The sequence below is a fragment of the Eumetopias jubatus genome, unplaced genomic scaffold (genome assembly GCF_037043125.1).
Source record: "Eumetopias jubatus isolate StellerSeaLion01/CBP00866 unplaced genomic scaffold, mEumJub1_p1.0 scaffold_9, whole genome shotgun sequence".
Classification (NCBI taxonomy): domain Eukaryota; kingdom Metazoa; phylum Chordata; class Mammalia; order Carnivora; family Otariidae; genus Eumetopias; species Eumetopias jubatus.
Genome location: NW_028274815.1, coordinates 77,429,528 through 77,456,572, shown reverse-complemented (window position 1 = coordinate 77,456,572; position 27,045 = coordinate 77,429,528). Strand labels below are relative to the sequence as shown.

The following is a 27,045-nucleotide window of genomic DNA, read 5'->3' as shown; positions in this document are numbered from 1 at the left end:
GTATGCTACAAAACGGCGGCTGCCTCCCGTCCATGTTCCAGCTCTCAGGAGAGAGCATCCCACATAACCCACCCTAAGCAGAAATGTATGAGGGAGTTCTGGGGACTGTAGTTCAACCCAGTCAAGTCGGTAGACCACAGAGCCACCACATGGATGTAAACACAGAGGTTCCTAAATTTAGAACTTTGACCCTAGAAGATCGCAGGCAATGTGACTGGAAGAATTTGCCTAGCCATTTTAGAGCTACATTTCTTTTTATGAAAGTTGAAAGTAGAAATTCTGGTACAAAGGAAGAGACGTTGTGTGTTTGCACTGCAGAAGGTAAATTATTGGTGGGTTAGGAAGTAACCTATTGCCAAAGGAAATCAGAGAGGTTTTAGGATACATCCTCCTTCAAAGTTATTCTATGTTTGGCTTCCTTCCAGTCTCAGAAGCATAAAGCTTACTTGATTGGAATTTTTTCCTGCATTGACCACTTGTCTTTCCGCCTCTAAAAATCCTTGCTCTTTCTTAAATAAAGTATCATTATTTGGAAAAAAATCAGATTAGAATACCTTAGTACAGAGCGGCCCCTTTCGTGCCCATTAGTTACCTATTCAACATTCCCCCCTCACCTTTTTGTTAATACAGCCCCAGGTTTTTCAGTTATCCTGCCCTTAGGACAAGTGAGCCTGTCTCCAGCTCAGGAGTATTCCTGATTAATCTGAGTCAATTGTAATACTCCCATTCTTGTTTATGATCATTTCAGGGGTGGACGTGTGACCCAGTTCTACCCAGTAATATGAAGTCGGGTCTACTAAAGGATTTCTGGGAACAGGTTTTTTTTCCCCCACTCTAAAAAAGAGACTTACAAAAGAATTATCCCTCTTCCATGCTGGATATTGTCTGCATGCAATGCCTGGGGTACTATGGCAACCATCTTGCAATCCATCAGAGGTGCTAGGCTGAGGATAAAGCCAGCAAAATTTGTCTGAGAGTAGAAAAATGGAAAGAACTTGAGTCCTTGATAATAGTGTTAAACTGCAGAATTAATTGACCCTGGAACCGCCCTACTTTAGGTCTTTTTGTTGGGTGACCTTAATAATCTTGTCTTTCTTGGTCTCTTGTAGAGTACATGACACCACTGACTTCCTCCTCAGATCTTTCTTGGCCTCTACCCTTGTGAACCACTCTGTGTTTTCTTCCTGTGTCTTAAAGCCATTTTTTCTTGGCTTCTTTCAGGGTTCTGTTCCCTGTTTATCCCCTAACTGTAGCTGCTTCTCTTTCCTCAGCCTCTTTGAGCCAACTCCACACTCTCTTATGGGGTGCTCTCTTCCACGCCCTTGACATATGTCTGTGGTTTCCAAACCTGTGTCTCGCCCCTCTTCCCAAACACTACCATGTGTCTCCAGCAACACCTGAAACTCAGTGTGCCCTGCTCTTGCTTTTGTATTTCCAGTCTCCATGAATGGTATAAATCAGTCACCAAAGCCAAAAATCCTGATGTTTCCTGGATTCTTTCCTTTACCTCAGAGCACTCCATCCCTTCCCCCACCAAATCCATTACCAGAATTCTGTCAACTTTTCATGTCTGCTCTTCTCTAACCTTTATTTCTTATTCTTAGCCTTCTCCTCTTAATTCAGGCCTTCATCATTTTTTATCTAGACTTACCATATGCCTGCCATTTTCCAATTTATGATCAACACTGTCAACAGGGAAATCTTTTTACTATCCAAATCATGTCATTTACTGGACTCTTTCCCACAAAAAAAATCCTTTGATGGTTTCCAGATGTCTTTAGGATAGACGCTAAATTTCTCAACCTAAACTCTGTCCTTTACCTTTCTTATGTGCCTCCTCACCCTAGGCCACCCCTGTGGAGAACTACTTACCACTTCCTGAAGTAAGTGGTCTTTCTAAGTGCTAGGCATGTTGTACATACTTTGAGTCTCCCCTCCAAAAGAATTGTATGGATGCTTTCACATAATCAAAACAAAGGAGAAAGAGCAGGTAATGAATGTACTCCTAACCTAAATTCAATAATTAAGATTTTTGCCATATTCGTATTTTTGTCAATTTTAAATCATTTGAAAGCAGACGTAGTAACATTTTATTCCTATACTCTTTGGCACACATTTCCATATGTAAGGACTTTGTACATAACTACAGTACCACTATTCATATTGTAAGAAAATTAACAGTAATTACAGAGTGCCTTTATTCCCTCAGTTTTGGTCAATGCTTTAGTTTTTGGTTCTAAGTGATAGAAATCTGACTGAAACTAGAGGGAAAAATGGACATATATTGGAAGGAACACTGAACCAAGACTGATGACCTCACATGCACACACATGAAGAGGGTGCGGGAAGATTTATTATACTCACATAATAAAGCATTCTGGGGAGAGCAGGGTGGGCTCCCAAGCAAGTCTGAAAAATGGCCTGAGAGAGCGGAGAAAGGAGACCGGTTTGACTTTATTGTGGTTGGGGCTGAGGCTGGGGCGGACTCAAAGTTTGAACTTCTCACTGCATCTAAGAGTGAGAGTACAGGCTTTCTTATTGGCTTGCCCATCTGTGGAATATAAGGTGAGGGGACGTTATGGGGCTTGAAAACTCTCAGTAATCAAATACCAACAATGGAATCAAAGTCTTTATTACTCATTACACCTACTAACTTCTGTCAGCACGCTGGTTATTGCTCTGTTTAGATGTCTGCTTCCCTTCTAGACCTGGCTTTGAAGATAATTTATTTATCTTTGTATCTCTGGCACATATTTCACACGTAACACTTGCATACAGTACATTATCTTTAAATCCAACAAGATTTCCCGCTGATTTCTTTGTTTCAGTTAAATTAACTTTACATTCCCAAGTGTTTTTGCCAGACTGCATTGAACATTTGCTTTACCTTTTCTACTTGATCTGGCAGTGTACTGACTTAATGCCCATGCTATAAATGTTTCATTGACTTGATATGTATAGCAGTAATTTTAGGACTTGAGAAGAATATCCTTAACAGAACACTTTATAATACTTTTTTCCAAAAATTGTAAGTAGAGTTATGATTGCTTACTACCTTGACTCATGCACTGAAGTTTTGCCTTATGTTTTGTGTGAATTGTTTCTACACTGCTTGTGGTCTTTTTGCTAAACCAGAAGTCACTCATATTTTTAAAACACCCTTTGTGGTATCTGAAAAACTTTAAATTGGATAGAATTTACCACACTGAGTTGCATCTGGTGGTCATCCAGGGCTTCCAGGAGAGTTTCAGGCCCTTTAGCGAGGATGCAGCTCTAGGACGTACTCTGGCCGCCTTCCAGACCCCTCTGTACTGACAACTCTGACCATCCTTACTGCCCTCTAGAGCTTCTTTCACAGTAAATCAAGTTAACTTTCTTCAAAAATAGGCTTTCTTTGTTTTCTCCCATTACATTTAAATTTATTCTTTAATTCTATCTCTTTCCCCCTCTCTGTCCCTTCCTTGCTTTCTCTGTAACAATTAGTTGGAACAATCTGGGCATGACCACCTCCCCCCATCCCTCTGCATCCCTCTTAGTTATTTATGCCAATGCTGTTAAATATTTTTCTGTTTCCATAACAACTCCTTTTTTCAAACATTTATTGCAGACTGTGAAAGATGCTTTGGGTGGAAACTTGGTTTACTGAGTTCTTTGGTTTATGTAATTATTAAGTGCAGAAAATCTTGGTTTCAAATCTAAAGCTTAAAATGGAGACCTAATTAATGTCTTAAAAAATGGAAGTTATTAAATAGTCTGTTGCTAAAAACAAAAGTCTTTATTTTCAAGTTAAATTCAGTTCATGAAAGGTGTTTCTTCTAATCACTTTTTCATATTCCAATAAAAAATCAAGTAGATTCTCTCTTCTAAAGGGATGTTTGGTTCCTTTTTGCTTTTTCAGTTACTAACTGTTCCACCAGCAGTCCCCTCAGCCCCCAATCTGAAATGTGTATAAAAAGATGCTCGAATTTTGTGGTAATTGAGTGGTACAAAGTACTGCATATTGATTCGGCCCAGTTTCCTGCCAAAAGTTGTGTTTAGTAGAGTGCTGTGTCACTGTCATTCATAGGGTTTGTCTGAGGGTAGTTGCTCAGCCATTTCTTCAGCTGTTTCCTGGCATTGTGTTGTCTTTCTGTGGCATGGGAAACTGGCCACTGACCACAAAATTGCAGCTTACTTTCCAAGCTGGTGTCTAGTTCATAGCTGCTTCTTCCTAATTCTTTTGCACTTCAGACTCTTCCGGAGTATGGACAGTCAGTAGCTGTGCACAGACAGCACAGAGAACAGCCATATATTTGATTCTGCTTGGTTTATCTGTAAATAATTCACACTCCCCCCTTTGGCCCTCCTGTCTTTGGAGTAGCCGACAGTAGAAACCAACAGAACCAGCGCTGCAGGCATTTGAAAATCTTACCTGTCTAGCCACGCAGTCTCACATGCTGCTTAGGGCAAGCAGAATTCTAAGATGGTCCCCAAATTCCTGGCTTCCGAGATGCACACACATCTCCCAATCAAACACTAATGTAGATATTGCTGTAAAGGATTTTGGAAATGTTATTAAGGTCCCAAATCAGTTGACCTTTAAGATAGGGAGATAATCTGGGGCCCTGAGCTGATGTCATGAGCCCTCAACATTTGGCTATAGCAGTCATAGACAGAAATGCCGTATTTTCAAGCATGAGAAGTGTTGGATGCAAGGGAGTTTCTTGTGCCAGTTTTGGAAATGGAGAGGGCCATATGGCAAGAGACTGGGAGCAACCTAAATATCACCAATAACCTGCATGAGCCTAGAAGAGGACTTTGAGCTTGAGTGAGTGAGACCCCTGAGCACATCACTCGGTCACGCTGGGCCTGGACTTCGGACTTACAGACTTGTAAGATAATAAATGGGTATCACTTTCAGCCTCTGAGTTTCTGGTAATTTGTTATGTTGCAGAAAACTAATGCACTGCTTATTTATTTACAAGTAAGCATGCATTAGTACTTGGCCAAAGTTTTCCGTGGTTTAGTGTGACTTCTCTTTTAAGTCTCCCACTTTATCATGGATTCTGTTCACATCCCCAGAGAAACTGAGGAGCGGGAGGGTGAGGGGGGAAGCTGTTTATATGAGGTATGTTCAAGGAGGACTCCCTCTGCTTCCTGTGGTGTGGACTGCCCAGAGCTGCAGGAACCCTGCTCTGTCGGAGCCTGCCTAACTAGAGTAGCCTACTGACACCCTTCCTGAGATCTTTCCTCTCTTCCTCTTACTCCAAACCTCTTTGAACAACATAAGTAGATGACCTTTCTCCTCTGAGCAAAGGTTCATTTCTGTAGGGTGTGGCCAGGGCCTTTCCTCTCTGATCCCTCGAAAGAAGAGCAAGGCCAGCCTCAGCCTCATTGCACGCCAAGCATTCTGATCCACCCCCTGCTGCCGGGCCCCAAAGCCATCCGAGCTCTCTTCCTTACCCCATAGTCCTCTCCTGCAGCCGTCTTCTGTCCTGTCTTCTTGAGGGATCCCCCACACTACCTGTCCGTCTTATACTCTGTCTTCTTTATCATAACTGAGATTGATTACACTGAGGCCACAGGAGGGAAAACATTAAGTAAATCAAATTCATAGGGAGGTGAACGACTGGTTGCCACTTAGCCTACAGAACACTTGAATTGTGAAAGAGCATATTTATTGAAGAAAGCATGTTAGTGGGTAAACTTCCAGGATGTAAGGCCATTTTTATTTCTGTGTACTGTTGTTCTATTTATATGTCTATATGAAGCTTGAGGAAAAAGAATTTTATCTTCCATACTGTCTTTATACAGCTTCTCCCTGCAACATCATGCCCAAAATTTGAGGCCCCAGCTGGATCTGTACCTACTGCCCTACTTTCATGGTCCTGTGACCCCCCCCCCCCACCTGGGATTGACGAACCTGTTGGTTAAGGGGTCTAGCTCCTTTTACCAGAGGCAAAAGGAATTCCACTAAGCTTGAAGAGCTTGTGAGGGTACTCAGCTTCCTACTTCCTAACCCTAAATGTGTTGTTATAAGCCTCCCTGTGGATACCCTTCTCTGTCCCTGCCTCAGGACCAAGTCCTGGGTCCACTTTTGGGTTTTTTCCTCATGGTTGGACTATTAAGCCACAGAAATATTTTGGACTTCATGGTGGCTGGGCTGTAAGCCATGGAATGATTCTGAACCAGGTTTTTGCTTCCACATCCTTCCCGCTTGTGGCAAGAGGTGATAGCATCTGCATTGATGAGCTCTCAGAAGGGGAACAAGACTGGGTGTTCAGCCCTTGGAGGCACCAGAAAACATTAACCACAACAACAAAGCTTCATGTCATCATTATAAAGAAATCGTCAAGTGATGTGTAAAATAAACCACAGTGCAGACCATTATCAAAACCATTATAATGTGTTAAATGTTACAAAAGACAAGTGAATAATTCTTATTTACATAATTGGTGAACCTCACGCAGACAAACCTGACTTTTCTGTGTGATGTGGGAGAAGAGACTGTTATTCCATTCTAGAAATGACAAAATGTTTAAAATAATCCAAGATTAAACTGTAGATAAAGCTGCAGAAGAACTGAATAAAGTGGTAAATTAGATTTTGATGTTGATTTAGATGATACAGAATATGAAAATCAAGTGAAAAAATCTGACTATATTAAGTCAGTTTGAATACATGAAATTCTGACCAACTTCTGACTTTAAGGATTAAAAGAAAAAAAAAGACTATGAAGTCCCAGTGAGGAAGTTAGACAAAAACCTATAAGGAAACAGACTAAAATTTCTACTTGGACAATAAAATGACCTTTGAGTGTATTTTTTGTAATGTTTAACTATAATACTTCCCACCCCGAGTTCTGTAATACTCTGTTTCATGTAGCATTTGTTAAAGTACTTTTAAAATTGAATTCTTGAGGGATCATATTTAATATATGGGGCTCACTCTCTGACTAAATGTGATTGAGCATTATACAGTTACATAAGAATCAACTATAATGCATGGGTTTGGATTTATGGCAGGCTCGTCCCCCTGGGCCTCTCAGTGCTCTGAGCCAGAGCAAACTGTGGCCCCGAACCATTGCCTGGCCTCTGTGCCATAGGCTGCAGGCACTGAAGCAGGTCGCACAGTAAAAGGGGAAAAAAAAAAAAAAAAAGAAAACTATAAAAATAAGCCAGCATCATTATAAAGCTGGCTCAAATATAGGCCTTCAGCGAATACCTTTTGATTCACTGACCTCAAGTAAACAGTTCACATAGCAAAACCATCTTGACTGTTGAGGTCACTCTAAACAAACAAACAAAAAACCTTTAAATGCTTTATTCTAGTTTTATATGATGATGCTTAATGATTGTAGAGTAGTGTTACTTTCCAGAGTATTCTCATACTTTACCATAACACTGTCTTTACCTTTTTTCATGAAATATACAGACAGAAAAATGCATAAGATATATATGTAGTTTTACCTCTGCCACCCATATAGGTATTATTATATATTTTTAGTTTATGTGATTATATCTTAGTATACAAATATTGTGATATAGCTCATTCTGAGGTTTTTTTGGCTTTATTGAGATATAATTTACTTGTGACATTCTATAGGTTTAAGGTACACAACATGTTGATTTGATATACTTATATATTGCAGAATGATTACCACTGTAGGGTTAGCTAACACCATCACATCACATAATTACCACTTCTCTTTTGTGGTGAGAACATTTAAGGTTTTAGCAACTTTCAAGTATATAATACAGTATTAATAACTATAATTGCTATGCTGGACATTAAATCCCTGGAACTTACTCATCTTCTCACCAGGAGTTTGTACTCTTTGACCAACATCTCCCTCTTTCTGCACTCCTCGGCCCCTGGTAACCACCATTCTAAGTCTCTGTTTCTATGAGTTCAGCTTTTTTAGATTACACATATAAGTGATATAGAGTGTTTGTCTTTCCCTGTCTGACTTCATTTAGCATAATGCCCTCAAGGACAACCATGTTGTTGCAAGGGGCAGGATATCCTTTCTCATGGCTGAATAATATTCCTCTCTCTATATATACATACCATATCTTCTTTATCCATTTATCTGCTGACAGACACTTCAGTTATTTCTATATTTTGGCTATTGTGAATAATGCTGCAGTGAACATGGGGGTGCAGATATCTCTTCGAGATCCTATTTTCATTTCCTTTGGATATGGGAAGAAGTGAGATCGCTGGATCATATGGTAGTTCTATTTTTTAATTTTTGAGGAACCTCCATATTGTTTTCCTTAGTGGCTGCATAGTTCATTCTATTTCTTACCTTTTTAAAGGTCCATTTTTGTTAGATGTCCATCTGTTCTCTTACTTCTAACCATAATAGAGTATCCACATTTTACCCATAACTCTTTCTTCAGTGGCTATACATATTGCCTCTAGTAACCCCACCACCACAAACAGCCCTGCAGTGAAATCCTCTTACAGGTTCAGTATGGACTGTCATGAGCATTTTTTTGGAATGTAAGCCCAGGAGTGGAATGCATAGGTCATAGAGTGTGAGTGAGTACACTTCACTATCTAGGTATTGCCTGATTGCTTTTGTGAGTATCTGTACCACTTTATACTCCTAATAGCAGTGCATGTGTAGTTCCACATCCACATATTTGCACTAACCTTTAACATTAGCCAACCTTCTAATTTTGCTAGGTAAATAGGGATAATGTGATACTTCATTGTTAATTTTGTATTTCTCTGATTGCTATTAAGTTAGAGTATCCATCTCTTTATATTTTCCCAGTGGAAGCATGGTTAAGCTGATTCCTATCTTTTTTTGATATGTCCCATTCACCTTTGAACATTTCTTTGCTTTCTGATTCAATAAGACATTCTAGACTTTCTTCTCTTTTCCTTGTCCTAGACCTAGAATTAGCCAAAAGTACAAGAAGTCCTGGTTTCTTTTGTTGGGGAGTGACATTTCAAACCCATATCTGGGCATTATTGCTCTGGACGTCATTGCTTCTAGGCTTATGTGAACAGATCTATGGAAAAACATATGCATATATATATATTTTTTTTAAGATTTTATTTATTTATTTGACAGAGAGAGACACAGCGAGAGAGGGAACACAAGCAGGGGGAGTGGGAGAGGGAGAAGCAGGCTCCCCGCTGAGCAGGGAGCCCAGTGCAGGGCTCGATCCCAGGACCCTGGGATCATGACCTGAACTGAAGGCAGATGCTTAGCAACTAAGCTGCCCAGGCACCCCAAAACATATGCATATATATAAATGCATATATATTGAGGTACCTGGGTAGCTCAGTCGGTTAAGCATCTGACTCTTGATTTCAGCTCAGGTCATGATCTCAGGGTCGTGAGATCAAGCCCTCTCTCTAAAAAAAATTTAAAAAATAAATGCATGTATGTAAATCATGTCTCATACTGATAATTCTGATTCATGTTTTCCCAACTCAGATCTAGAGTCATAGAGTTCTTCCTCATTTTTCCCCATTTTGTACCTGCATTTCACTCCCCCCCCCCAATTAATTGGTAAAATATTATCTTTAAGTATGTAGTAAAATTTGCCAGTAGAGAGTACTCCTGGGCTGGAATTTTCTTTGTGGTAAGGTTTTAAATTATGAATTTAATTTCTTTAATAGTTTTTTGTTTTATTTTAAGTGTAGAGCCCAGTGTGGGGCTTGAACTTAAAACCCTGAGATCAAGACATGAGCTGATATCAAGAGTTGGACACTTAACTGACTGTGCTACCCAGGTGTCCCTTTAGTAGTTTTATTTTTTGTAATGCTTACATATATTTTTTTAATTTACCAGTTTTGGTAAGCTGTGTTTTTCTAGGAGTTTGGCAATTTCAGGATAATTTTCAAATTTACTAACCTAAAGTTGCTAATATCATTCTGTGATTGTTTTAATGTTTGTAGCATCTGTAGCTGTAACTCCTTTTATCATTGCTGATACTGATATTTTGTGCCATCTCTTTTTTCTTTCTCAGTTTTGTCAGGTAGTTATCAACTTACTAGTTTTTTACCCCCAAGACCTGTGAACTTCTGACTTCATAGATCATCTCTATTTTACATCTTTTACTCCGATTGATTTCCACTCTTATTTTAACATTTCTTTTTTTGTACTTTATTTAGATTTAATTTGCCGTTCTTTTTCTAATGACATGGATGCTTAACTCATTAACTTTTAGGCTTTTTTCTTTTCAAATATGTAGATTTAAATTCATGAATTTTTCTGTAAGCACAGAATGAACTGTATTATACAAGCTTTTAGTGAGTTCAGTTTTTCATTTTCATTCAGTTCCAGATAGTTCTTAATTTTTATTCAGATTTTGTCTTTGATCCATGGGTTACTTACACATGCATTGATCTATTTACATATTTATAGGGAATCGAGTTATCTTTTTGTTATTGATTTCTAGTTTAATTGGGCCAGGACTAGAAAATTATGCATATAAGGGGTGCCTGGGTGGCTCAGTTGTTAAGCATCTGCCTTCAGCTCGGGTCGGGGTCCTGGGATCGAGCCCCGCATCGGGCTCCCTGCTCAGCGGGAAGCCTGCTTCTCCCTCTCCCACTCCCCCTGCTTGTGTTCCCTCTCTTGCTGTGTCTCTCTCTGTCAAATAAATAAAAATCTTTAAAAAAAAAAAAAGAAAGAAAATTATGCATATAAAAGAGTTATAAACAAAGAAGAGATAGAATAGAAAATAACTAGCAAGATGGTACTTTAACCATATCAATAATTACATTAAATATAAATAGTTTAAACATACCAATTAAGAGACCAAGATTTTCAGATTATAAAAGGTAAGACTTCACTAACAATAGAAACCCAAAGTATAGGAAGCAAAACAGACAGTTGAAGGGAAAAACAGACAATTCAGCATTAATAGAGTCTTTAGTACTCCACTTTCAATAATGGATAGACTATCTAAGCAAGAGATAACAAAAGAAACAGAAGTCCTGAAAACAGTACAGAGCTCCTAGGCCCAGTAGACATCTATAGAACATTCCACTCAACAACAGAGTACTTACACTGTTTACACACACATAGAACATTCTCCAGGATACATCATAATGCAAGCCCCAGTAAGTTTTGAAGTCATACAAAGTATCTTTTCTGTTAACTTCATTCTCTAATTAAATAAACTGGAAAACAATACAGAAAAAAAAAATCTTGAGGTATTAAACAACATATTCTTTAATCACCAATGAATCAAAGAAGAAAATCAAGAGAGGAATTAGAAAATGCTTTCTGATGAGTGAAATGAAAATAAAACATACCAGAACTTATGGGATGCAGCAAAACTATTGCCCAGGAAGAAACTTACAGCTGTAAATGTCTTAATCAGCAAAGAAAACAAATCTCAAATCAGAAACCTAACCTTCCACCTTAAGAAACTAGAAAAAGAAAAATAAGGTAAAAAATAATTAGAAAGAAAGAAATAATGAAGACTAGAGTAAAAACAAATAAAATACAGATAAAAATAATAGAGAAAATTAATAGAAATTGATTCTTTGAAAAGAGCAACAAAATGGACAAACCCTTAGCTAGACTGACCAAGCAATAAAGAGAAAAGACTCTCAAATTACTAAAATCGGGAATGAAAGAGGTGACATTACTATCAACCTTATAGAAATTTAAAAAAGGATTATAAGGGAATACCATGAACAACTATATGCTAACAAATTCATTAACTTAATTGAAATGGACAAATTCCTGAAGACACAAATTACCAAAACTGACCTAAGAAGAAATAGAAAGTCTGAATAGACATAAAAAGTAAAGAGTTTGAATTAGTAATCAAAAAACTTCCCAGAATGAAAGCTCAGAAGCACAGAAAGCCTTATTGATTAATTCTACCAAAAATTCAAAGAAGAATTAATACCAATCCACTACGAACTCTTCCAAACAACAGAAGAGGGAACATTTCCCAACTCAGTATGTTAGGCCTGCATTACCATTTTACCAAAACCTCACAAAGACGCTACAAGAAAACTATAGACCAATACCCCTTTTGTTAAAATTCATCCACAAAATAATAAAAACCAAAATCAGCAACACATAAAAATGATTATATACCGGGGTGCCTGGGTGGCTCAGTCGGTTAAGCAACTGACTCTTGATCTCAGCTCAGGTCTTAATCCCAGGATCGTGAATTCAAGCTCACATCTGAAATTCAATTAATATAATATACACCATGTTAATCCAATAAAGGGGAGAAAAAACATCATGTCAGTAAACACATACACAAAAAGGATTTGAAAATACATCCTTTCAGGGTAATAATACTCAAAAAAAAATAAGACTAGAAAAGAATTTCCCTAGCCTGATAAAGAACACCTATGAAAGTCCCACAGCTAACATCATATTTAATGGTGAAAGACTGAAAGATTTCTCCCTACATCAAGAACCAGGGCAGTTATGCAAGAAAAAGAAGCAAAAGGCACCCAGATTGGAAAGGAAAAAGTAAAACCATCTCTATTTTTGGATGTTACACTCTTGTATATAGAAAATCGTAAGCAATCCACTTAAAAAAATTAGAATAAGTGAGTTCAGCAAGGTTACAGGATATAAGATCAATATGTAAAATAAATTATATTTCTATACACTAGCAATGAGCAATTAAAAATTAAGAAAACAGTTCCATTTATAATAACTCAAAAAGAGTACAATACTTAGATATAAATTTAACAAAAGTAATGTAAGACCTGTATACTATAAACAGCAAACCATTGTCAAAAGAAATTAAAGAATTAAATAAATGGAAGCCATTTCCTATTCATAGATCAGAATAAAGATGGCGATACTCCCTAAATTGATCTATGAATTCAGCACAATCCCCATCAAAATCCCAACTGACATTTTTGTAGAAATGGACAAGCTGACCTTAAAATTCACATGAAATAAGAGGGATCCAGAATAGCCATTCTTTTAAAAGGAGACCAATAGAGAACTTTCAGTGCCCAATATCAGAAACTTTACATAAGCTTTAGTCAAGACACTGTGACACTGCCATAAGGAAAGACATAAATAAATGGAAAAGGATTTAGATCCCAGAAATAGAACTTTACATTTATTGCCAGTTGATTTTGACACGGGTGCCAAAACAAAAGATAAAGAATAGTCTTTGCAACAAATGGCGCTGGGACAACTGGGTATCCACATATGAAAGAGTTAAGTTGGATCCCTGCCTCACACAAAATTAATTCAAAGTGTACCGTAGAGCTAAATATAAATATAATAAAGCTAAACTATAAAACCTTTAGAAGAAAATACTGGAATATATCTCTGTTATGCAGTGGTTTCTTAGATATGACTCCAGAAGCACCAGTGATAAAAGACAAAATGTACAAATTGAATTACATAAAAAATTAAAAACTTTTGTACTATAAATGATACCATCAGGAAAGTGAAAAGACTCCACACAATGGGAGAAAATACTTGCAAAAATCTCATAAGACAATTAATCCATATTGTATAAAGAACTCTTAAATTTTACTCTGTTAAGTACAGGGTTTCCTTATCTCTCCTTGTTGACACTTCATAAACCCTTTCAATTAAGAATTAGTTTATATTTGAGGTGCCTGGGTGGCACAGTCAGTTAAGCCTCCCACTCTTGGTTTCATCTCAGGTCACGATCTCAGGGTCATGAGATCAAGCCCTGGGTTGGGCTCCTCACTGAGTGCAGAGTCTGTTAAAGTTTCTCTCCCCTTCTCCCTCTGCTCCTTCCCTCCTCCCTACGTCCCTTCCCCCAACGTGTGTGCATGCACTCTCTCTCAAATAAGTAAATCTTTAAAGAAAAAGAATTAATTTGTCATTTTTTTAAAGTTTGGATTTTACCCATTAATTTTGTCCATAATCTTAAATATTCCTATAGTCCATCTTCAAATATTACCATTTCTAGTTATGCCCTACATATCTGCTTCTCTTTTGTTTCTTTTAGCTCTTTTAAAATATTCTATATATTTTTTTCTTGCTGAATTCTGAACTAAATTGTCAGTGTGATCTTCCAACCCACTAATAGATTTTTATCTACCTTTATACATTATATTTTTATACTAATATTTTCTTTTTCTATATGATTTCTTTGTTTTACTAATGTCTTGCCATATCTCCTAAATATATCCTATTGTGCTTATTTTTAGTTCTTGGTTCAACTTTTCCAACTTCAGGTGTGTATTATGCAGAACTTACCAAGTTAAATATACTATGACCACAACCAGCCCCAAAATCTTAGTGGGATGTAGACTGAAATCAGCACTCCTATCTGAGAAATGCCATTTCTTGGAACAATGTGCAAAGAGGAAAGAGTAAAAGATGATTTTTAAAACTTAATTTTATATGTCCCTTTTACTCACATTTCATTGGCCAAAGAAAATCTCATGGCCAAGCCTAATGTTAATGAAGAGAAGTATAATCCTCTCACAGGTTCTGTCAGCAGATTAGGAACACTACAGTTTACCACAACATGGTATGTTTTCTAATTGATTATACTCCTCACAGATCATGTTATTTTGATGTGTGAACTTAAGAGCTCCTGTCCTGTAATGCATATTGAGGTAAGGCAGAATACCAAGCCTTTTTGGTTCTTTTGTGAATTTAAGAGGGGAGATTATCCCCAAGGAAGAAAGATCCAGTTCCACACTCACAAATGTGTAAAAACTGGTAATTGTCCTATGTTGGCCACCACTCTATCTGATAGTGCTTAAGCAGAATCATCGGGATGGAGGTGTCTTCCTAAATTGCAATCAAATAGCTCTTGGTCTTTGGAGGACCAAAGAGAGGAGTTAGAGGTGGGTATGCTCCACGGTAGTTGATTATCAGATTTTTACCTTTCTAAGCCCCTCTGCTGTTCCAGTTTGACAGGGCAGGCTCTGATTGTCCCAAGGCAAGCAGGGAAGGAAATGGAGAAGAATAAAATTTTGAAGACTTCCTCTACCCTAGCCTCTGCTTGTCATCTTAGGCTATTCTTTGTCCCTCACTTTTCCCCGCCTTCCAGTTCAAGGCAACCTTCTGTTCCCCCAAGGGTTTCTTGCTGCTTTTTAGTTAATCCTTGGGATCAGTACCTTTCTCTAGCTTCTGCATTTTTCCAGCATTGTTGTTTGTGTATGTATGGGGGTGGGGTGTTCAAGGAGAGCAGGCATGAATAAAATAAAAATGTGGACCAGAATAGTTGCCTGAGGAGAGAACCTTGTGAAAGAAATTGTTTTTGAATTAGAAAATGAGGATTTGGATTGGCATAGAGGATAGGGAGGAAAATGCAGAACAAAGAGATTGGTAAAGGCATGGGGGGCTATGCCCATGAAACCAGCCTAGGCCAGGTTGGAAGGCTGTGAAAACATAGGGAGTTAGTTACTTGTTTAGGTTGAGTGATGTCAGGTTAAGGAGGACCTTAATTTCCACTAGGTAGGGGTGTGCAGGGGAGCAAGCTCACCCATGCACACTCTTACCAAGTGCCTGTGCTAGAAAACATGGAGACTACACGGTGCATATATAATGTAACCTTTGTCCGAAATGGTGCTGATAATCTTGTTGAGGAAGTAAGAGTGGTGCCAATTAAATGATTAGAGAGTATTAAGAAGAAATGTAATTTATATGCAGAATTCTCTGATGCTGTAGGAATCAGGAGGCCTGTACAACTAAGATTAGCTGTGTACATACTCAATGGACTACATAACTGAGATTTCACTTTTAAGACAAACTATAATGTGGATGCCAAGGAGAACATTAAAATACATCTGTGGGTATCAGACCACTGAGCGTGTGTTTTATGTTGTTACTTTGAGAGTAGACACTTTAGTATAATGGGTTAGAACATGGACTAAAGCCAGATGGTCTGGATTCTAATTTAGATTCCAAGTATGACTTTGGACAAGTTAAGTAACTTTTCTGTTCCTCAGTATCCTCATCTATAAAATGAGGACAATAATCACCCCTAACTCATAAGGCAGATCTGCTCACATAACTTTGCCACTCAGTTTTTCCTAAATTGAAGAGCATTTATCAGTGGAATTTGGGGAGAAGAGGACATGAAAATTTAAAAGAAATAAAAAGAATTAGTAGGAAAGCAGGGTGGTATTACAGAAAGCAGTGCAAGCATCTGACCATTTTGTTCCCTCCCTGCTTCCTCACTGGACTGTAAGCTTCCTCCAAGCAAAGACTTGCTTCATCATATCCCAGCCCCTGGCTCAGTGTGTAACATAAAATTGGCATTCACCATATATTTGTTGAATGCATTTTCATGTGTAATTTTAAATATAAACCAATTTATAATAGTCTTATATGTTTGGATATGTATTTGTCCAGTAGTTTAGATATTTAATTTTTTTAACAACTAGAAATGATCTTTGAAGTATTTGTGACAAGTTTTTTTTTGTTCTTTTTTTTTACAGGCCAGTTGGAATGCCAAAAATGGAAAAAGTTTACTTACATAATCCTAGTTCTGAAGAAACTATTACCTTAGTATCAATATCTGCTACAACATCACATTTTCATGCATCATTTTTTCAAAATAGGGTAAGTATTTCTACTATAAATGTTTCCCTTGAGTTTGAAATTGAAATGTCTAGATTTTTTTATGTATAATTTCATTTTGCTGTAATTGAAATCCAGTGTGAATGTTCCATATTTGTTCTGGGTTTCAGTTTGCCCCATTTCCTAAGAATTACCACTTCTACTCTTAAACACACATTTTTTTTCTCAACGTGGAACAACTTAATAATTCCACTTTGAACCTAGGCACTCTGAAAAATGTAGCAGTCAGATCGTAGTTGATTTTTTTTCCTTTTTAATAATAATTCCTCAGCACTGTGTTAGTTTTCTATTGTTCCATTATAAACTACTACAAACATGATGGCTTAAAATAACACCCACTTATTAGCACATAGTTTTTTTTATAAGTCGTAAGTCCAGTGGGCTCTTTGCTCGGAGTATCATAAGGCTGTAATTAAGATGTCATCTGGGCTGAGTCCTTGACTGGAGATTCAGGGAAAATCCACTTCCAACCTCATTCAAATTGTCTGCAGAATTCAGTTCCTTATGCTTATAGAATTGAGGTCTCCATTTCATTGCTGGCTCTTGGCCAGGGATCCATCTCAGTTCCCTAGGGCGCCCAGATTACTTGTCACCATCTTCAAGCCCACAGTAATGCGTCATATCTCCCTCATGCTTCAGGTCTCTTTGGCTTCCTCTTCTGCCACCAGTGGAGAAAATTCTGCCTTAATCATGTCATCAGGTCAGGACTACCTGGATAGTCTCCTTTTTGATGAACTGCGTCAACTAACTAATGACCTCAGTGACATTTGCAAAATCCCTTTTATTGTGTAATATAAATAACCACAGGTGTGGTATCTTCTCATAGTCACAATCTCAGAGATTAGGGCAGGAAATTTGGGGGTCTGATTTAGAGTTCTATCTACCACAAGTATCCTCTAAAATTTAACTTTATAATCATTTTTGTAGACAGTATGCAAACTTGTAATTAAAAAAAATTATCTGACCAAAAACTGGGGTCTTCAAAAATTTTGAATTTGAGACAATACATAGATTAAGCTTTAATACATAGACTGCTAAAATTAACTAATAAATGAGCTTCCAAGAAAGCTAAATAGCAAGTATCAGAGGGAGGTAAATGAGTGGAACTTAATTTCATCCTCCTGGAGTTTCCACTGGACTCCTTTGAAGAGATAGGACCAAATAAAAAGGATCTTTTTTTAAAGCAGCTAAAACTTTATAAATTATTGAGATTTTACATTCCTCCTTTCAAAAATCCTATTTCATCATATGCTGTCCTTAGCTAGCAATTTCTGGAGTAAAAAAGAAAATGACATAATTTTGGCTTTTTTAAATTTAAAAGTATTTTGGGGCGCCTGGGTGGCTCAGTCATTAAGCGTCTGCCTTCGGCTCAGGTCACGATCCCAGGGTCCTGGGATTGAGCCCCGCATCGGGCTCCCTGCTCAGCAGGAAGCCTGCTTCTCCCTCTCCCACTCCCCCTGCTTGTGTTCCTGCTCTCACTATCTCTCTCTCTGTCAAATAAATAAATAAAATCTTAAATAAATAAATAAATGATAAAAATTTAAAAGTATTTTATTAGCAAGGAACTGATGAGTTAGCATGTTACTTTCAGTAATAAAAATTTTATTTTTGTGGTACTCATGGAAAATGCCCCTTTTCTAAAATATTTCTTAAAATAAATTTTCCTGGAGTTATTTTTTGTTGTTACCTAAGGGATGTTTTCAGAGCTTTTATAAACATGCTGATATTCTCAAATAATAGAATGCCTGTGCTGGGGAGAGACTTACGTATTCATCTAGTCCAATACCCTCATTATACAAATGAAGAAAGAGCTCAACTCCAGAAGGGTTTGCCCCTGTCATGCAGTTAATGACAAGAGCCAGGTTGAGGGTCTAGGTGCTCTGTTGTCCTATCCAGTGATTTGTATCTTATTAAGCTATGGTGTGGGACATATATGTTACCACCTGCATATAGAGGTGCACTTATGTGTAAATGCAACCACCCAGCTCCCGCGAATGGCCAGTGTGCAGAGACATGTTGGGTTAAAGGGCAAAATAGTGAAGTGAGAATGGAAACAGTTTAAAAATAGTTCACAACTGCATTACAGATTTTATTTTTAACTCATTAATGTTCTTTGCTAATTCGAGCAATGTTTTGTTGTTTTTAAACGCCTAAGCTTCACCCTTGATAAAGGCCAGGGTTTTCACTTTTTTCATGTTTTTATCATAAGACTAGACCAAATACAGATGGTTAACAGGGACCATATAAATAATGTAAATGAGATAAGCAGGCCACATGGAATGAAGGTGACCTGGGGAGCATGTGGCCTCTCCAAAGGGATCAGCCCGCACTTGGCTCCAGCTGGTGGTTACCATGTGGGAATGTAAGCCCATACCCAGTTCTTCTTATGTTCCAAGAAGAATCAGAAATAGGAATTTTTATATGATATCTTCCAGTTTTTACACATTGAAAATAAATTCAGTTTTAGAAAGACAGATGGTGTAGACCAAACAAAACAAGCTAACGGCCACTAGCTTGACATTTCCAAACTAGACTCTCCCAGGACTTATTTCTACACATGAACTTTATGCAAAGAGAAGAGTTTTTCTGAAAATTCTTCAAAAGATAAACTAAATGTATATGTTAGTCAAAGGATAAGTTAAAAATCAATAAGTGTTTTCCATTGTCAGGAGGTAGAATTAAACAATAAAAATAATCTATACCTATCAAAATCTACAGTTGAGTCACCTAGATTTAGCTTCAAAAGAAGATAGCCACAGTCTGTGCTATCTTCTCTTACTTTCTTCTTCTTCTTGGTTTCCATCTTAATTTCCTGCAGTAAGGTGTGGACTCCAGCAGCTCAAGAAGTGGAGGGGACGAATGGAATGTACTCTTGGGGGAAGAAATAACCTTATTTCCCCTCCACTTCAATTTTATGCCTACATTAAGAGCCTTTGGTGAAAGATGAAAAGAGTCTTCTCGTGTCCAGGAGAGCAGACCCTTTCTGTAATTTTATTTTAACTCTTTGTCACCTTCAGAATTCCTGGTCAGATCTTATTTCCTTGAGAATAGAACATTTTCTGTAACACACTTAAGTTTTTGGTTATTTACCAATATCATCTCTATATTAACTAACCAGTAGGAAATAGAGAAAAGAGTAGTTGTTTTTTTAAATGACCAAGTTTTATATAACCATATAATAACCCACAGGCAAATAACCCCCTTAGTAAGGTCTTGTTTTAACCTGAAAATCAAGAATAAGGGTAATAAGGAATGTGGTTGTGTGACAATTTGTTTTTCTATATATGACTTCTGATAATTATCTGTTATTTGTAATTACCTGTTAATTAACTATAATTGTCTAGTTAATTATACTTACAATTTAAAATTCCATAAGATTGCAATTTAGACCTATTCATCTTTCATGACTGTATTTATGTATTACATACATAAAATATGTAATATATGTTTCATATCAAAGAATACAGATTTTTTAATACTCTATTATAATAGTCAAATTTTTATTATGGTAAGAATTATAAAAATGTAGTGCCTTACAGACACAGGTAGCAAACAAATTATTGTTTCCTTGATTATTTAGAACTTTTTGATTGATTAAATTTTCATATAATCTGAAGATTAACTAGGAAAACATTGTTTCAATCTGTGACTAAAATTAAAATGTTTTAGCCCACATATTTTACTATGCTTAATTAATATCTCTTCTCATGGGTTGAAGGTCATTAATGAAAATTAATGATTATTTTTAATTAGATGTAGAACCCTGGACATTATTTATTCTATTTCAGGTTAAACTCTGATATCCATGCATGTTAATGGGAATTGAACAAAATGTGATCTAGCAGTAGTATGGAAAATTATTATGTGGATAATAAAAAGAATGAACTGATCCATATCTGTTGATATATAATACTATGTTATATGTGTTAATATGTAAGAAAAGCACATTGTAGACTAGAATATGATGCTATTTTTATAAAAAGTAGAAAATATGGACATATTAATAAGAGCCAGAGTAAGGTACAGATAGGTTAACTGGGTAAGCTGAAAAGGATGAGAATGGGGGAAGATTTGTTGTATTAACTGTTTCTTCATACATCTTGGCCCTGTATCCCCAACTAAAACAAGCACTTAACTACTTTTGCAATTTAAAACATGTAAGAGGGGCGCCTGGGTGGCTCAGTCGTTAGGCGTCTGCCTTCAGCTCAGGTCATGGTCCCAGGGTCTTGGGATCGAGCCCCACATCAGGCACCCTGCTCGGCGGGAAGCCTGCTTCTCCCTCTCCCACTCCCCCTGCTTGTGTTCCCTCTCTCGCTGTGTTTCTGTCTAATAAATAAATAAAATCTTTAAAAAAAAAAAAGTAAAACATGTAAGAAAGTTTAAATTAGAAAATAGTTTACCATCTGTGTGGAAATAAGGAATTAATTAATTTCACTAATATTCTTAAACACCTACTACGTGCCAGGCACTATGGATTTATCCCTGAACAACAAAGATTCTTCACTTATACTTCCGGGGGGTTTGGGTGACAGCAGCAGCAGAGGGGAGGCAAGAGAAGTAAATAAATTTCATAAAATAGTAGATGATGAGCAGATGATTAGATGATGAGCAGAGAAAAAGAGTAGGATAAAGGGACTAGGAGTGCAGTGGGAGGTGTGGTCCAATTTTTTCTTTTTTAAAAAAATTGTGATGCAATTGACATTTAACATTTTGTAAGTTTGAGGTGTACAGTTGACATATAACAGTGTGTTGATTTGATACATTTATATATTGCAATATGATTACCACCATAGGGTTAGCTAACACCTCTGTCATGTCACATAATTATCATTTCTCTTTTCTGGTGGGAACTATTAAGATCTAGTTTCTTAGGAACTTTGAAGTTTATAGTATTATGTTGTTGTCTATGGTCACTATGCTCTGCATTAGATCTCTAGAACTTCTTTTTCTTCTGCATTTGTACCCTTCAACAACATATCACCAATTGCCCCATCATCCAGTCCCTGGCAACCACCATTCCGCTCTCTGTTTTTACAAGTTTGGCTTTTTTAGATTCCATATAAGTGACAGCAGAAAGTATTTGTCTTTTCCTGTTTGGCTTATCTCATTAAGTACAATGCCCTCAGGGTCCATCCATGTTGTTACAAATGGCAGGATCTCCTTTTTTTTCTTATGGCTGAATAATATTCCGCGGGGTTGTGTGTTTGTGTGTGTGTATACTATATCTTTTTTACCTATTCACCTGTTGATAGACACTTGGGTTGTTTCGATATCCTGGCTATTGTGAATAATGCTGCAGTGAACATGGGAGTGCATATATCTCAATAGCCTGTTTTCATTTCCTTTGGATAAGTACCCAGAAGTAGGATTACCAGATCATATGGTTGCTCGATTTTTAATTTTCTGAGGAACCTCCATACTGTTTTGAATCAGTTTACATTCCCACCAACAGTGTACCCTTATCTCCACATCTCATCAACACTTGTTTTCTCTTCTCTTCATAATGATAGCCATTCTAACAGTTATGAAGTGATATCTCATTGTGGTTTTGATTTACATTTCCCTCATGATTAGAATTGTTGAGCATCTTTTTGTATACCTGTTGGCTATGCCTTCTTTGGGAAAATATGTTTATTGATCTGCCCATTTTTAAATCAGATTTTTGGGTTTTTGTTATTAAGTTGTATGAGTTTCTTATGTATTTTAGATATTAACCCCATATCTGACATATGATTTGCAAATATCTTCTCCCATATTATAGGTTTTCTTTTTGTTTTGTTGATCTTCTATTTTGCCATGCAGAAGTTTTTTAGTTTGATATAGTCCCACTCATTGATTTTTGTTTTTGTTGCTTGTGCCTTTGGTGTCATACTCAAAAAATCATGGCCCATGCTAATATCAATGTTTTCTTCCGGAGGTTTATTGTATCCGGTCTTATGTTTAAGCCTTTAATCCATTTTTAATTAATTTTGGTGAGTGTTGGAAGATACAGATCCAATTTCATTTTTTCTGCACATAGTTACCCAGTTTTCCTAACACCATTTGTTGACCAGATTACCTTTTCCCATTGAGTGTTCTTGGCTTCCTTGTCAAATATTAGTTGACTGCATGTGCAGAGATTTATTTCTCGGCACTCTGTTCCATTGGTCTGTATGCCAGTACCATACTGTTTTAATTACTGCAGCTTCATAGTATAGTTTGAAAGCAGGAAATGTGACCCCTTAAGCTTTGTTGTTCTTTCTCATGATGGTGTTGGCTACTTGGAGTCTTTATGGTTCCATACAAATTTTAGGATTGTTTTATCTATTTCTGTAAAAAATGTCTTTGGGATATTGCTAGGGATTGCTTTGACTCTCTAGATGACTTTAGGTAGTATGGACATTTTAACAGGCAGTTATCAGTGTATTAATTCTTCAAATCAGTGAAAATGGGATATCTTCCCATTTGTGTCTTCTTCGATTTCTTTCATCAAGGTTTTGTAGTTTTCATAACAAAGGCAGATATTATGGGTTTGGTTCCGGACCACCACAGTAAAATGAGTATAACAATAAAGGGAATATCACAATGAAATGATTTTTTTTTTAGTTTTCCAGGGCACATAAAATTTATGTTTACACTGTATTGTATTCTGTTAAGCACGCAATATCATTATGTCTTTAAAAAAAGTGTATATACTTTAATTTTAAAATACTTTATTACTAAAAAATGCTAACCATTATCTGAGCTTTCAGTGAGTCATAATCACTAATCACATATCACCATAACAAATATAGTAATAAAGAAAGAGTTTGAAATATTGCAGGAATTACCAAAATGTGACACAGAGACACAAAGTGAGCAAATGCTATTGAAAAGAAATTACACTGATAGGGGCGCCTGGGTGGCTCAGTTGGTTAAGCGACTGCCTTCGGCTCAGGTCATGATCCTGGAGTTCTGGGATCGAGTCCCGCATCAGGCTCCCTGCTCAGCGGGGAGTCTGCTTCTCCCTCTGACCCTCCCCCCTCTCATGTACTCTCTCTCTCTCATTCTCATTCTCTCAAATAAATAAATAAATAAATCTTTAAGAAAAAAGAAATTACACTGATAGACTTGCTCAGCACAGGGTTGCCACACACCCTTCAATTTGTAAAAACAAAATAAAACAAAGTACAGTATCTGTGAAGTGCAATAAAGTGGAGCGCAGTAAAATGAGGTACACCTGTACATCTGTACATCGTTCACCTCCTTGGTTAAATTTATTCCCAAGTATTTTTTTATGCCTACTATGAACAGGATAGTTTTATTTATTTCTTTTTCAGATGTTTCATTGTTTATACCAACACAACTGATTTCTGTATGTTGATTTTATATCATGCAAATATACTGAACTTGTTCATTAATTCCAACAGTTTTTTGGTTGAATCTTTATTTAGGATTTTCTCTATATAAAATCAGATCATCTGCAAATATGACAATTTTACTTCTTCCTTTCTGATTCATATGCCTTTTATTTCTTTGTCTTGCCTAATTGGTCTAACTAGGCCATCCATTATTACTCTGATTAAATGTGGTGAGAGTGGGCGCCCTCATCTTTTTCCTGATCCTGGAGGAAAAGCTTTCGTTTTTGTTGTTGTTGTTGTTGTTGAGTATGATGTGAGCTATGGATTTTTCATATGTGGCCTTTATTATATAGAATTGTGTCCAATCTGTACCCAATCTGTTGAGGGTTTTTATCATGAAAATGTGTTGTATTTTGTCAGATGCTTTTCTACATTGAGATGATCATTTGATTTTTATCTTTCATTCTGTTAAATGTGTATCACATTTATTGATTTGCATTTTTGAACCATCCTTCCATCCCAAGAAGAAATCCTACTTGGTCATGGCATATAGAACTTTCAATGTCTGTTGAATTCAGTTTGCTAATATTTTTTGAGAATTTTTGCATCCATTCATAGATGGTATTGGTCTATAGTTTTTTTGTTTGTCCTTGTCTGGCTTTGGTATCAGGGTAATGCTGGCTTCATAAAACGAATTTTGATGTGTTCTGTCCCTTCGATTTTTTAGAAGAGTTTGAGAAAGATGGCATTAATTCTTCTTTAAATGTTTGGTAGAATTCATTAGTGAAACCAGCTTATCCTGGGGTTTTCTATGTTGGGAGGTTTTTGGTTAGTGATTCAATCTCCTTATTCACTGGTCTATTCAGATTTTCTATTTCTTCCTGATTCAGTCTTGGTAGGTTGTATGTTTCTGAGAATTTATCCATTTCTTCTAGGTTATCCAATGTGTTGGCATATAATTGTCCATACTAGTCTCTTATGATCTGTGTGTTTCTGTAGTATCATTTGTAATGTCTCCTTTTTCATTTCTGACTTTGAATATTGTCTTCTTTCATGGTTTGTATAGCTAAAGGTGCCAGTTTGTTTTATCTTTTTGAAACCAGCTCTTAGTTTCACTGTTTTTTTCCTTTTTGTTTTTCTGGTCTCTATTTTATTTATTTCTGCTCTGATTTTTATTTCTTCCCTTCTGCTAATTTTGGACTTGGGTTTTTTCTTCTATTTCTAGTTCCTTGAGGTGTAAAGTTAGGTTATTTATTTGAGATGTTTCTATTTTCTTAACATAACGCATTTATAACTATAAAGTCCCTCTTAGAACTGCTTTTGCAGCATAGCATAAGTTTTGGTATGTTGTGTCTCCATTTTCATTTGTTTCAGTATCTTTTTTGGTTTCCCTTTTGATTTTTTTTTTTTTTTGACTCCTTGGTTGTTCAGGGTTATGTTGTTTAATTTCCACACATTTGTAGATTTTCCAGCTTCCGTTTTGCTGATTTCTAGTTTCATACGTTGTGGTCTGAAAATGTTATGGTCTGAAAATATACTTGGTATTATTTCAGTCTTCTTTAATTTGCCATAAGACTTGTTCTGTGTACTGTCATAAGGTCTGCCTTGAAGAATGTTTTGTGTGCACTTGAGAAGAACATGTTATTTGCTGCTGTAGGATGGAATGATCTATAAATGTCTGTTAGGTCTATTTGGTCTAATATATGGTTCAAGTCCAACATTTCCTTATTGATGTTCTGTCTGAATGATCTATCCATTGGTGAAAGTGGCATATTGAAGTTCCCTGCTATTATTGTATTGTCGATTTCTCCTTTCAGATCTGTCAGTATTTGTTAATATATTTAGGTGCTCTGATGTTGGGTACATAAGTATTTACAATTGTTATAACCTCTTAATGCATTGACCCCTTTATTATTATATTATGATCTTCTTTGTCTCTTGTTACCATGTTTGGCTTTTAAAGTCTGTTTCATCTGATACAAGCATCTCCACCCCCCCCTCTCTTTTGGTTTCCACTTGCACTGAATGTCTTTTTCCATCCCTTCACTTTGAGCCAATGTGTGTCCTTAAAGTTGAAGTTTGCTTTCTGTAGCATACAGAGTTGAGTCTCATTTCTTTATCTAGTCCCTGTGTGCCTTTTGATTAGTGTATTCGATTCATTTACATTTAGAGTTATTCTTGATACATAAGGACTTACAATGTAGTCTTCTTAATGGCTTTCTGGTTGTTCTGCGTTTCCATTGATTCTTTTTCCCTCTTTTTCTGCCTGCCTTTATAGACTTGTGATTTTTTTTTTCCCCACTCTATTTCCCCCTTCTTTAACTTATGTGAATCTGGTTTTGCTTCTTGGTACCATGAAGCTTACATAAAACATGTTATAAAGCCATTCGTTTTAAGCTGATAGCAACTTCAGTTGTGCAAAAGCTTCACCTTTTACTCTTTCACTTTTATATGCTTGATGTCATTATTGACCTCTTTTTATATTGTGTGTTCATTAACAAATTATAGTAACTATAATTATTTTTTTAAAGATTTTATTTATTTGTCAGAGAGAGAGCATGAATAGGGGGAGCGGCAGGCAGAGGGAGAGGGAGAAGAAGGCTCCCCGCTGAGCAAGGAGCCCGACGTGGGACTCGATCCCGGGACAATGGGATCATGACCTAAGCTGAAGGCAGCCGCTTAACCGACTAAGCCACCCAGGCATCCCACTATAATTATTTTTAATAGTCTTCTTCTTTAGCCTTTCTAGTACAGTTAAGTGGTTAACACACCATCCTCTTACAGAATTAGGATTTTCTATGTCTGACTTGTATTTACCTTTACCCAGTGTGTTATATACTTTCATATGTTTTCGTATCACTATTAACATCTTTTCATTTCAGCTAGAAGAACTCCTTTCAACATTTCTTACAAAGCAAGTCTAGTGGTGATAAACGCCCTCAGAATTCACCAGTGAATTGTTAGTCCAAGAAAGTCACTATTTCTCCTTTGCATCTGAAGGATAACTTTGTTAGATAAGAGTATTCTTGGCTAGCAGTTTTTTCTTTCAATACTTCGAGTATGTCATCCCACTCTCTCCTGGCCTATAGGGTTTCTGCTGAGAAATCACTAATAGCCTAATGGAGTTCCTTTATAGATTACAATCTTTTTTTACCCGGGGTGCTTTTAGGATTCTCTCTTTGTCTTTGATTTTTGACATTTTCATTACAC

General features: G+C 36.7%; 1 protein-coding gene and 1 non-coding gene across 2 annotated transcripts in view; both read left to right on the top strand.

The window, feature by feature from the left end:
• The window catches only part of TMEM131 (transmembrane protein 131), a 221,887-nt gene that overhangs the window by 102,984 nt on the left and 91,858 nt on the right, over positions 1-27,045 (top strand). The window contains exon 5 of the mRNA XM_028103920.2: positions 16,375-16,498. Within this exon, the coding sequence (XP_027959721.1) occupies positions 16,375-16,498 (124 nt within the window). The remainder of the gene's footprint in view (positions 1-16,374; positions 16,499-27,045) is intronic.
• On the top strand, positions 6,982-7,114 carry LOC114209872 (small nucleolar RNA SNORA42/SNORA80 family). Its single transcript, XR_003609441.1, has one exon. It is a non-coding gene; the product is annotated as a small nucleolar RNA SNORA42/SNORA80 family (small nucleolar RNA).